Source organism: Prinia subflava, chromosome 1, assembly GCF_021018805.1.
Source record: "Prinia subflava isolate CZ2003 ecotype Zambia chromosome 1, Cam_Psub_1.2, whole genome shotgun sequence".
Taxonomy (NCBI): domain Eukaryota; kingdom Metazoa; phylum Chordata; class Aves; order Passeriformes; family Cisticolidae; genus Prinia; species Prinia subflava.
The window spans coordinates 118,517,843-118,532,125 of record NC_086247.1 but is presented as its reverse complement, the minus strand read 5'-3'; the positions used below and the strand labels follow the sequence as shown (position 1 = coordinate 118,532,125).

The following is a 14,283-nucleotide window of genomic DNA, read 5'->3' as shown; positions in this document are numbered from 1 at the left end:
TCATTTATGGAAACAGATGTTTAAAATTATGACAGGCTTTTAGTCTGCCTCTTGTATTTTCCATAGATCTCACATGCTCTTTCCTTAGAAGACAGGAAGAGTCATCAAGAGTTTACTACTTACTTTAAAACCAACTGATTAGCTAATGTTCTAAAGGTGGATTTAGTTCTTTCTATATGACTCAAAACTTTTGAAACTTTGGTATTTTTTTGTCTCTAATAACACATTACAAAAAAAGATAATTCTGCTAATCAAATAGCAAAGCATCAATTGCTCATCGTTTTTCTGTCCTATAACTCTGGACTGTTTCACTGCTTGCAGATTTCCAAACCATCCATCCTTTCTGACTGGAATGCTCCTGTGTTTAAGCCTGTACTTCCCATGCATTTTTAACCTTTTCCAGTTTACATTCACCCAATTTTGAATTTGAGATAGATCATGTTCATATACATAGAAACAAATATAAATGTAGCTTTTACAAAGTGAAATCCCCATCAGCATTCAAGTTTTCAAATTATCAAATACTTTCACTGTCAATTACATCAAAATAGGCCATGAGGGATAAAACACTGGAGGGATGCCTTGGAAAACGCTGCCATAAACCCAAACCATTGATTTGCCATTTTAAGATCTCACTGCAGCTGTGGCAGAGGCACTAGAATTAGAACAAGAACAAGGTAGAGAACAAGGCACTGAACAGGGCAAGAAAGCAAGCTCTGCAGTTTCACATGTTCCTTGCTAGTAGCCCCTGCGGAAGGGAACTGAAGGCTACAAACAGCACAGGGAGAAATTTACTGAAGTGAGGAGCTACTGCAACCTACTGCTGTGCTGAAGGAAACAGAAGGTGGGATCTTAAGGCAGTGCTGCAGGAGATATTAAATTACAGTAAGCTACACATCTCCTGCTACTCAAGCCAAGAAAGGGGTGAGATTAACAACTTGAAATTCCTCTCCAGCTTGCATCGTGTTCACTCCTGAGAACAATATAACCACACTAAACATGCAGTGCAGCATGGTGCAAGCACACTTGCTCCTTGCAGCATATTTCATTAGATGACAGGTCTTGAAACCAGTGTCATCCTCTGTGGTCCTGGGTGTGTTGATTCTTCTCAAATCATGTCCTTTTAGCACCTGTTCCTTCACCAAAGGCAAAGAGTGAACATTGGTGGGCACACGCTACACAGATTCAGTGAGTGGTATCTGTCCAAAAGCCACATAATATACCTGCATACACCCACCCTTCCCCTAACTCTGAAAAAAAGTCTTGAAATTATTCACATAATTCAGTATTTCTTCTCTAAAATTTGTTTTACACTTGGGAACAGCTGCCAGAAAGCAGCCAGCTATGCTCACTCAACCCAAATATTTGATACTCACTTTAAAAATAAGTGTAGAAATTCTGTCCCAAGCTCTTACTCCAGAGAACTGGCATTTTCAAAATGCAGACCACGTTCTGTGCAGGAATCTTTTGTGAATAACTCCTACACTAACTGGTGAACATAAGCAAGGAGAAAATAAAGATTTACATAGGCATGTAGTTGATTGTTGTATCTAAAAAACCATTTTAGCAACTAGCAATAATGTGATTCAATGTGAGTGATTTTAGTCTGTCTCTGTTCTAGGTAACAAACAAATAAAAAGGTTCAGGACAACAGGAGTATTTTTAAAAGCAGGAGTTCAGTCTCAAATTTACAGGCTTTACCTTTAATTTGCAGGGAATACTACTTTTGTATCAACTGAAGAGTGTTTCTTTAAAATCACATTGTTTCATCAAGCCATCTGTCACTCGTAGCCAAGATTACAATTTGAAGAATTTGCTGGTAATTTATTTTAGCACAGTATAAAACATTAAAATATTTATTGTTATTTTAAAAGTTATTTTTTCCCACCACACAGAAGTAGGATCGTTAAAAATATCAGCTATATGCTTTATAATGTCTATTTTTATCTTGGGCAAGGGGATGACTCTGAAAGCTGGTGGGGGCAAAGGATTATAAAAGCACTACCAAGCTCCTGGGAGAGTCCTGAAAATAGTTTTGCAATGTCCATGGAAGATATACATCAACACCACTCTTACAGGGCTTAGTCAAAAGAACACAAGTTGAAAGAAGCTTAAGCAGGAACAGATGTTTCCCTTCACACCAGGCTGTTTAAAATAGAGTATATGCTATTTTTTACCATCTCTTGTTATATATACACTTAGAAAATGTTAACAAAATGCACTTTAATAAATATTATCACAGCAGATTACAAACAGCTGAACTATTGATGCTGAGTTTCAAGTTCTGCTTCATGACCATATCTACTGCTAACATCCAAATACTTAAAAAATAAAATAGGGGCTCTGTTTGCACTGAAAACATGCAGAAAACAAAGCTGTCAGCTAAGTGCTCAGCAATGGTTTTCATTACAATGCACTAAAAAAATAATGTTGTATTGTTCTCTTGCAAATACCCTGGAGAGTAAAGGTTTTGTGGTGGAATTTTTGGGGTTTGTTTTAAGGATGGAAATGATTTTAGAAAAGATTGAGATCACATCTAGGTAAATAATCCTAGGTAATAAACAAGACTCTAGAAGGGTCATTTTTTAGCCACAGAGATAAATCTGAACTGCTTATTTATTTGAAGAACAAACCTCTGAACAGTATTAAAGACTCAATGTTTTCCCCTCTTTTCTTTTACTGCCACCTGCTCTGACTGTACACCCTGCAGGAAATTTCTGAACAGACCAACTAAAACATAAGTAAAATAAAGAATAATGCTTAGGATTACAATAACCATCTAAGGACCCCTGGTACTAACAAAGCAAACACAGACTTCATAGATGAGATCTCTGTAAGACTGCAGCATCCAAGTCAAGAAATCCACCAACACACTAGCGCTCCTAAGAACACTTAAGCTGCATCTCTCTGTTCCTTCTAAAAAAAAAATCTCAATGTAAAGATTCAGACATCAAAAGTAACTAATGAAAAACACAAGAATATGACAAATGCTGGAACAGCTATATGAACCCCAGCATTTTTCTTATTATTCTTCTTATTATAAATAAAAAATTTATAGTATCAGTAGTTTTCACATTCATTATTTTCTAGGAATTTGCAGATTTTTGTCTTCTCATTTCCTTGTCATGCTGTTAACAAAAAAAATGCAATATAAATACATATTATTATGGAGACATTGATATGTTTCTCATCTTCCACATCTTCTGGCCATTTCCTAATTAGATGCTGAAGAGAGTTTAAAAACTCAGAAGCCGAGAGTTCAAAATCATTTCATGTTGCTTTCACACAAAATACAGGTATGTGAAGCCCCTTGTTTTGATAACACAAAACAAATGTTCATTCTGATGTGAGTAAATATGTAGAAAATAAGGGAATCACACCCTTGACTAGGAACATCTATGGAAAAGATTTTAAAAGCTCTTGAAAATTTCTACAGGTATTTAGCTGCTATTTTAGGGGAGAAACAGAAGTCCTCCTAAATACTTCAAGGCTGTTTCTATCTTGCAACTGGAAAGAAACTGGAGAATTAACCTGTCTTTAAGAGCAACACTAGCACAAAAATTCTTTTGCAATTAGAACTGTAACACAGATGACTCTCCAGAAAGCAATGGGCGTAAACTAAGACAGCAGTAATTCCGAAAACTCCAAAACAGCTACAGATGAATGAAGGGGAAAAAAACACAAGAGAGCAGGAAAAGAAGGATCTGAGTATTTTAATTAAATCACCAAAGTAGAGACACATGCAGTGAGAGTGACGTGTAGTTTTTCAGGCGGTGTAGCAGTTCCTTATCCAACCACTAAGCCAGTCTCCTGCCTGAGGCTCCCTCCAATGGAGAGAGGGTAGATAATGGACAGGGGGATCAAACTGCTTCAAGAAATGTCTCATCCCTCAGGAGCACACTGAATTCAGCTACAGTTTAGCAATGCATATTAATTTCCAGTGCATAAACCAATACTTGAAACATATTAGTATCTCATGCCAGTTTTATTCCTGGTAACATTTCGTTTTCCCTAAAACTGTCAAGAGGGCTCAAATACAGTAGATCCTTTCAGCAATGCGAGATGAGAGTTCTTCACACAAGGGTTAGAATTGTACAGCCTTTCTTTCAAAATAGTGCAATTCTCTGCTCAACTTGCTTTTGTACCAGAGAGAACTGGGAGTCTTTCAGAGGCCAACTCTAGCTCAAGTACATGGGTGGCAGCATCCTTGCAATGTATTCTGGTGGCAGATCCCTCCCTGGGGTCCCACTCACATCGGAGAGGTACCATCGCTTCCATGGCCCAGCAATGCTATTGCTAGGCAATAGAATAAATGTCAAGAAACTTACTGGCAAAGTCACTGCATCTGCAAAAGTCGAGATTATTTGTAGGGTGCTTTGGACTACAGAAGCTGTTCTGAGGATCAGGTAAGGGCCACACACTGCTGGCAGCTTTGGAGCCAGCAGTAATGATTTGTACTCACTGAACAAGACCAAGACACAGGAGAGGGAACTGCAATGAGCAGATTTGACACACACTGTCTCATCCAGCAGATTGCATGGCACAATAAGCACTACAAAGGTGTTTCACAATGGCAGTCTTGTTACAAGTGGAACCAGTCCACTTCTGAAAATGCAGAACCAATTACTCATCTGTACTGCCTTAGGTTTGCTGGAAGAAATCAGACTCATTTCTGAAGTAAGGACAGATCAGCAGGGTGAGATCCATGTCTAGCCAAAAACACAAAAGGAAGACGTTTGTGTCTGGATTTCAATTAAACTGCACCATCTTTAAACCATGCTCATCCATGCTTATCATGCTTCCTATTCCACAGGGACAAGAAATGCGAATCTTGCAGTGGTGTCACACTGAAAAAGGGATACAAGAATTTCCTCTAATGGTGCATTATTAAGGAGATAACCAAGGATCCAAAGATGTGCTTCCTAAATTTTAAGAAGTCAAAACTAGGGAGACATGGTACGGAAAAAATCCCCCATTTCCTAAACTGTCATCAACATGGTAAAGATGTGAACATAGGAGTAAAACCTTCTGCCTGTTACAGTTCTAGACATGTCCCTCAGATACAAAAAACAGAGGTCGTGAGAAATATATCTGGCATTCATATATGATTGTGTGTCCAAAATAAATCTTTACTTGGGTTGTCAGCCTAGCTCCTCCTGCCCTTGAACTCGTATCCATAGATTCCAAAGAACACTCTCAGATGAAAAAATGATAGCAGGATACACGGAAACAAAAAGCAACTAAGAAGGTAATTAAAGGCTACCCTATGTGACATGAGACACAAGTCTAAATATTACAAAATATGGTATCTTAGAAGTAACACCTCTACATTCAACAATTTCAGAATGATCTGAGCCCCAGTGATCAAAAGTTCAAAAGTTAGCTTTGCTTATTAAAAAGCAGATGAGCAGATCTTTCATCTCTGTTTAGCCTGAGAGCTAAAGACAGGAGTGTTAATACCAGTACAGCAGTACAATATGTACACAACAGTTGAGTTACTTCTGTTACTGCCCAAAAATTATGTATCAAAGACACCATGGGACTGTTTGAACTCTTTAGGACAGGTTAAGTCACACTAGATCCACATGGATATCAAAGAAGAAGCACAGTGTGCTGATGTCAATATGATTTTGAAGTACAGGAAGAGTGTATTTTATGAAACATCATGTCCCCAATATTTAAATGTTCCCTGTCTTGCCATAGCCAGAAACTGTGGCAGAAAAGCAGTGGAGAGAGTGGAGAACTGGGAAAAGCCCAGCAGCACAGAAAGATCTCGCCAACAGAACAGAGGTTTGACCAGAGAGTCCTCTTTGGCATTTCCTAAATGTTTTATAATCAACATTGTACTTCGTTTCAGTGAGCAAGAAGCATTCTCCAGGTGAAATAACCTCCTTGTTACACATTTATATGGAATTATAGAAGAAAAAAAGTACATATTACCTATGCTGTATGCCATTGCAAAATTGCATTGTGTTTGCAGAAGGAAGCAATTAATATTCAATATTATGTATAATTTCAATGCAACAAAATGTCAATCCAAGGAAGTTATTAAAATTGCACGTTTGTTCAAACTCAAGGTAAGTCAGACTTGCTCAGCAGTGCACAATAAAATTAATAAAATTAATTTTCTTGGTGTATAGGAATTCTTTTTAGTAAGCTCAGGGAGAAAATTTTGACTTCTTATTCTGTTTTGAAAATATGGCTATTCTATTTGGTTTGTGTTTTTTTTTAAATACAGTAATTTGCAATACAGTAAGAAGGTAAACCTGTGCTAAAAGCTCTGTTAGGAAAAGATAAAGGATTTCCCTATTCAATTAAAACATTCCATTAGCTTCAATTGTATTCTACAGTTTGAGAAGAATTATAAGGCTGTTCATTTTTTGGAGAAAGGAATTGCCTTCTCTAACAGCTTTTTGTTACTACTTTGTTTAAAGAACATCCTTTATTTTGCCATTTGTTTTGTTTGTAAACATCTGGTTTATATGCCCTTAAAAGCAATGGATATTTTTGTTGCTCAGACAAATTAGTTAATATGACAATTAATTCCTACTCCCAAACAAGTCTTGTTTCCTGAGTTAGATTTACATAAAAGTGTTGAGACTTTCACAATGTGTATAATCAGATACAGTGACACAGCACACATTTGACAGCAACAGCTTCAAAGAACTTCAAATTTCTCTACATCAAATAACATCTGAAGATGAGCGACATACTCAACCTACAGAGAAACAGTAAATATACATTCTAGCTATTAAAATTTAAATTATTATCTTTCAAAAAGGGATCTTCATAACCCCATAATCAAATGGCTTCTATCAACAGAAACATTTCCATGTCTAGAAAAGCATTCTAAAGAGTCTCAGAATTGGATATTTATGGAAATAAGACGACTCCTGGATTGTCATTTTGTTTTCATGTTATTCATACTCTTTCTGAAGTTATAAATGCAAAGAAATTTTCTGTTTCAGTGATGCACAATTTTGCTACCAGTTGTGACAGTTATGCCCATAACTACTGACTACCCTGACTCAAAGAACTGAAGAACAAAATCAAACATGTTGAAACTGGTACACAGTAACTACACCAGTTTTTCCTAAGTGTGAATATATTGAAATAATCCAAGATAACATCAGAATAGTAGTGTAATAACACAGTTTGACCTGAAACAAAATTTGGGCTCAAATTTTTGATTATTATTATGTGTTCAGAAAACTTCTGTTTGTTCTGATACCAAAAGCTATATCTCTTTAAGTATCACAGTTACAGTTGCATTATTTTTAAACCAGTTCTTAAAATTCACAGTAATTTTAAGTAATAAAGTAAAAATTAAATATTAAAGATGAGTTAGTCTCTCAAGCTGATTCCCCATAAAGCTCATAAAGCCTGTGCTGTAGTTTACTCTAAAAACTTTTTTAATTATCACTGCAAATGGACTAAAGCTCGGGGAGTATGCCTACTCACACCCTGTGGCTAAATAAATACACCACTCAGAGCTAGTTTATATGACATGCAACAGGACACAACAGATGCTGCAGAATTTGAAACAAGCACAATCTGAATCTGTTTTTACTAAAATGGACATAACCTGCTAATTTCTGGTCTGGCAGAATATCATAGTGTCAAAAGTAATTCTAAAAAGAAGGCAGTAAATAATTGTAGTGTTCTCTTTAAATTCCCCAGTATATACTGAATACTTAATTGAACTCTTCTGGTTCACCAAAGTATTTAGGTTACCAATACCAACTCTTATCAAACACCATTTGATGTTGAAACAAAACTTAAATAATCTGGGTGTTTCCCTGGAGGTAAAGGGCCTTTTAGGTAAAGTACTATCCAGTGGGATATCTGGACACTAATATGGAAACTATATATATAGTTTCAACATAAAATGTACATTATAGGACCATCTTCTACATTGGTATCATCTGTGGGAGGTCATTCTCCTGTTGACACTACAAATTATTTTCTGATAATAACAGGATCAAACGTGCTTCTCTCAAGAAATATAACTGCTGTTTAGATGCTTAAAATTACAAAAACCAAATTCTAGTGCAGGTAGTTCAGCTGGATCAATGATACATACCCCTACTGCCAAGTTGAGAGAACTAGAAACAGTTATTACAGGGCATATAAAAGCATACTGTGTTTTGGGGTTTGCTACCCCTTTTCTTATTACTCACTTTCTTAATAAAGTCAGGGATCTCCTTTTTCTCTGAAAGGTGGTTTAAAGAGGAGCAGCATTCTACCTCCAAGACATATCCTTCACTATTGACGTCACGTTTTGAAGACCTAAAGAGGCAGACAGAAAAGAAGGATCAACTTGTGTTGTTACAGCTGGATACCCAGATATCCCATTTATAAGTATTTCTCCTGGAGAGCTAAACTTCAGACAAAACTCTGCTTCCAACACATTCCCCCCACTGAGCTCAATGCAGTTCTGGCAAGTGGCAGCTCCAGTATCTGACCCACATGCTAGGGGAGCAGATCACACCAATGACCACGGATGGTGGGATGCTTCAGGGACTTCCAGATTTCGTTTTCTGTCCAAGAAACACTTTGGTAGCCTGGCATCTAGGGCCAAAACCAAGGAGATGCACCAGTGATATAACTCAGAATATACACGGAGGTTCCAATGCAATGGTCTGATAGATGCTGTACCCCATAAGGCAGCCTGATATAACAAGCATTTCAGACAGCAATCAAAAGAAACCCCTTCTCTTTATCCAGAACCATTCCAAGTCAGTATCTAAAATCACAGGCCAATCAAAATAGTTTAACCTTCAGTCTTACCTTATGTTCTGTTTCTGAGAAATGTAAAGCTGTGCCTGATGTCCCTTCTCCTTTAGAAGAGACTAATTCCTAAGATAATTCAAAGCAAATGGCATCTGCCATATGCATTTGCTGAAAAAATGAGAACTGTGGAAATAAGGTATTGGTCAAAATATGCCTAGGGAAAGTTTGTAAGTTATACTGAAAGATCTTCAGAAACAGTCTACAGGCAGTGCTACTGAAGGCAGTTTCCATTTCCTGCAGACTCCTATACAAGGAAACTGATACACCTGATCAATAGAGGATATCCAGACAATCCCTCGCTTTCTCAGATGGCAGAAATGTGGAAGAACACATGGAAGAACAGTAAGAAAAAAAGCTAGTCTGTCATTCTTGGGATTAGTAACAAAGCAGATATCTAACACCTCACAGAGAATCAAAAGATCTGGGTCCAAGTGAAGAACTAATGCTAGCCAGCAGTTGTTTGATGCCTGGCTACCCAGGGGACAGGAAGAAAGGTACAGAAGTTTGAACTGGGAGTGCTGAGGAAGCAGCAAGACAGCCAAAGAGGGGCTTGGCAGGCTTGCCATGCTTGCAAACGCACGCCTGTGCAAAAGGCCTGCTCTGGGGACCGGGACTGTGTGACACGTGGAACACCCTTCAGCGACAGGCAGTCCCAGGGGCTTTCCCCAGCCATTCACAGCTCCCCGAGCCATGCGATGCGTAGGCTGCTGACTGCAAACTGGCAGGGTTTCCTAGGCAATACTGCACACATTCGCTGTACTTGATCCTCCCACCTTCACACAGGCTACACTCTCACTTCATTTCTCTTCATCTCACTCATACCTGAACAGGTGGTAGCAGACTGCACTGTTTGGTGACATTGAAGGCCTTTCCCTATTTGTTTTTCCCCTGTTTTCTAGTTTTTTTCTTATAACCTGTTGTTCCATTCTCTACTTCATTCAGGACAAAAATTTTAACAAAGCATTGGGTTCATGAAAATTCTCCAAACATCTTTACAGAATTTACACAAGCCATTATTGGGAGACTAACTGTATTCCGGCACTACTCCTCTGCAACAGGCACACATAAATTAATTTAACCAGAAAGAACAACTTTGTCAAGAAAATAAAAAATCATTTTGAGAAGGACAACACGATGAGTGCAGACAACTATTTCTGCTGATCTAAAGTCCTAGATAAGAAAATCTATTCTGTGCATTCTGCCACAGATGAACTCCAGAACATAAAAATAAACTTTAGAAAGTCTCCCTGCAAGTGTACTTACAATCAGACCTACTTTTTTTTTTCTGTCTGAATATGACTAACAGGAGAAGTAGCCCTGATCTTATCTAGCCATATTCCAGACAGAAATAGTATGAACTAGGGCTCTCTAATGCTCCAGCAATCAACAAATCATCAAAATTGCCACTTGAAATTGCAAAGTCAAGTCCATACAACATCAAGTGGAGCAAATACAATTTACCAGTGCTTTGGCTGTTGTATAACTACAAACCAGAAGTGTTACCAGCAATGGGCTGCAAGGAACCAAGCCCGTTTTAGACAACCAATCTCAACTGCAAAACTCTACAAATGCAAGGAATAAACATCTCCACTATTTCCCTTCTTGGACAGAAGATCCCTTCCAGCCCAGCTGAGGAAGCCACTCCTCTCTCACAGAGACTGTAAAATACTACAGCTCAAATTCAAATTTAAGATACCAAACCCCAGAAATTAAGTATGTGTCATGGTATTTCTGTGCCCACCCACTTGGCAAAGGCTCTTCATAACTCTGGCAGTGCTAGGTTTTTTTGGCATTGAGAAAACTCACTACTCTAATTACTCTGAAAGAATGAGAAAGACTGTATTTTAATGTTTATATCCCCTGGCTACCTGAAAAAATAAATTCTTTTCAACCTATATTGGTAAAGTTTATAGAAAGGTATAAGGAAGAGAGAAGCTGGCCTTGAACCACTCTCTCCTAAATTCCTATCCTCCCCCTGAACAGCTCCATGAGCTCTGATTTTGTGTAATTTTTTAAGGACCTGCTTCCAACCTCTTTGAAAGGAGTAAGAGTTATCTGAGATACAGATTATATCCATAAAAATATAGTGATTATTACTACAGCTGCTTAAAATGTCCTGTTTAACTCCTTTAAGAAGCACTTACTTTAAAATACACTTGCTGCTTGGAAATGTTTAATTTGAGATAGTTAATTCCTTCTCTAACAGTTTGGGGGCTACCTCTGCACTAGGGCTCATGAAAGAAATGGCATCAAATGCTATTGCACTCTGTTAAGAACATTATTTTACAGAACACACTTAACAGATCCTACTAAACGCCATAAAATCCTTAGTTAAAATCTTCCAATAGATGGATTCTGTATTTCCAAGAAGTATTTTTCCATGCTTTCAAGTAAATTATGTCTATATATGTTAAAAGCAATTCTTTTTCTATACTGGTAGTTTTCATCTTTTTAGGAAAACTTTAAACGCCTTTTTTTCTGCCAAAAACAAACAAACAGAACAAGAGCCATAGCTTTTCACACGAAAATAATAAATACCTGTGGATGTCACAGACCACAAAAATAATTTTCCGAGCAAAGCTGGGTGGGCAAGGAATTGTTTCCAGTCTCTAAGCAATAAACAGTGCATTTCATACAAGTATCACAAAGTATTTCATAAATATCATAAAAGTCTCTCATTAAAATCTTTGAATATTATTAATATAGCCCTAGAGAAGTAGATAATTATAGGTACAGGTAAATTCTGAATCAACAGAAATGAATACAGTTTAGTTTTAGTTTTATTAATTTAATGGGACTACTTTTAGGACCACTTTCACTAGAAACTATGAAACAGGACCCCCACAAATGGTACATCTAGCAAGATCCCAGAAGCAAGAGAAAAAGTCCAAAGAGCACAGTTCTGTGGACTTGCATTCCTCTGCTCTCTTCTGAGAAAGGACTGATGTCAATTGTGAGAAATTACCCAATAATCCATACTCTGGAGTCTCCTACCAGTTTTACAGCACAGAATGTTACTTGGAGTCCAATGTATAAAATATTTTAAAATTAAAGCAATGGTTTTATGTAAAGTTGATTTTCACTTTCCCATCATAAAATATTTCTCAACAAAAATCAGAAGAGAAAGAGAAATGCTGAGATCAATTTAGGCAAAAAATGTGTAAGCTCCAGCACTTCTAAAAATCTTCCTTTCCTTCTGGATGCACAGTCAGCAAGTTCTTCCTTTTCTTCTTCTCTTAAGCTGTAAAATTGAATCTTCCTCCCTTCACTCCTGCAAACATTTGGGGGGGTTGTATTACCTTTATTCCTCTGATAAAAGAAATCAATGGGTTAATTAAAAAAGGTCCAGCCCTGAAAGAAACATGCCTGGATACACTAAGGCTGTAACCCTTCTCAGAAGCCAGGATGAACCCAAGAGGTTGCTGGACTCACTACAACACCCTGTAGCCACTGTAAGACATTTTGGGATACCGGAGAGGGAACACAAAGGACAGTGTGAACAACATCAGCACTTTCCCTGCAGTGAGGAAGGGCAGTCTCCTGCCTCCAGCCCCAGGAGAGGACAACCACTTGCTGGCCATGGAGATTGACAGAAAACTTCACTGCAACTTACACACCCTGGGCTTTCATTTGTTTTTCTTCACTTTACAATGTTTGTTTATCATTAAAAATTTTCCTGAAGAAGGGTGGTTCTGCCACTGTAGGTACCCTCAGTGCTCACCACGGACAACCTTAATCACAGGATGGTGAAAAGCTAAGGTGGAATTTCAGTGTACCTGATGCTGAGCAGAGACACAGCATTCGCAGGCCTGGTGGGGTGGGGGTAGAGGGTATCCTTAAGTTTTACCAGTATGGAAAGGGCTCAGGACCACAAGCTTCCCAAGTGTCATCCTGAATCCTAAACAGGGCTTCTAGTGCCACTAAATAAGAAGATTACACATAGAATAAAAAAGATTTTAACTTATAATTGGAAGTTCACTGCCCAAAAATATGTTACAATAGTTGTTTCACTAGGTTGTCATTTCCTGCACAGCTGTTTGCTGTTAAGCACCATTTCATGGTAGAAAAACCATAACCAGCTGTGGAGAACCAGTAACTTACACAGTAACTATTAAAGCTGACAACTTGGTGTCCACTACAAACTGGATTTCAATCCTTTTCAGATACAACAAGGAATTGAGGAAGCCAACATTTGGTCCTAATCTTCCTGAAGTTCCCTAAGCCCATGAGCTCAGCAAGCCAAAACACACTTGTAAACTGCACAGACACTCTAAAATTACCATTTCATTAAGATGATACTAAGAATATAAGTGCAGCTTTGAGATTTTCCACTACGCATTCAAATCGAATTGTACATCCACAACAAACTGGTCTACATTACAAAAACAACAAAACCACACCAAAGTGATTAACATGAGCACCTGGTATCTCCACAATTTTGAGTTAACAACCCAGCAAAACTAGAGTATCTGAAAACCAAGAACACAACAACTAAAAATCCATAGGTTTTATGATGTCCATCCAAAAACCACACCATTTTTTAATAAAAATAAAAGCAGGTATGTTCCATTCTAAGAGCCTCGAGTCATGTGACATTGTTTTAATGTTATTACCTAAACATTTTCTTTACTAAAGGAAACCTTATCACTCGAATATGTATTATTTGTTAGCAAAACTTATAAACTTTTTTTAATGACAGTATATAAAGTTTCTTGAGAAAAGTTTGGGCATATATTGATACACAGGCATCTTTAATGTGCAGTGTTTATAATTTTCAGAATACAGATGAAAGAACATTTATTTCGGGTCACTGTTAAAAGTTATTGTGAGGAAATATGTATTTCTTTGAACTTGTAACAAATAGCAAGCCTTCAAAACTCAAACCATTGTCCTTTGAGCTAAAGGAAGATATCTGTTGACTCTTTGGCATGGAATAAATATTATCTTTTCATTAAGTTGAAATCAGCCTGCTGAGAGCAACAACACACACTGCATTTGCACACAAACCTGTTTGATCCTAATGCTCATGAAGATAAATTCAGACATTTCTCATCTTCAAGCTTAACTCCTACATGAAAACCAAACAGACACGCACACAGACACATTTATATTCAAAATAAAAATATATTGCATCAATGCAAAGTACCCACTTTCACCAAAGTGAAAACACCAAAGTGAAATACCAGCAAAATAAGGAAACTTAAAAATCTTGATTTATTATTAAACTTTTGAATTCAGTCTGTCATATTCCTTTGCAGATAAACAGAGTTCTTGTTATCTGTCTGATGACAGTTTGCATTTCGTCAGGACTAACAGATACAGGAATTAGAGAAACAGAATTAGAATAATCTCATCAAGTGAATCTCTACAACACCTGACACCTCATCATTTTGCAGAAAGGGAAAACAGCTGCAAAGCTGTTTGAGTAAACACAGAAATTTAGAACTCTTAAAAACTCTAAAAAGTTATGGTTAAATTATACTACTTAGT

General features: G+C 37.4%; 1 protein-coding gene across 1 annotated transcript in view; it reads right to left on the bottom strand.

The window, feature by feature from the left end:
- The window catches only part of RFTN1 (raftlin, lipid raft linker 1), a 96,239-nt gene that overhangs the window by 36,855 nt on the left and 45,101 nt on the right, over nt 1-14,283 (bottom strand). The window contains exon 4 of the mRNA XM_063409342.1: nt 8,181-8,289. Within this exon, the coding sequence (XP_063265412.1) occupies nt 8,181-8,289 (109 nt within the window). The remainder of the gene's footprint in view (nt 1-8,180; nt 8,290-14,283) is intronic.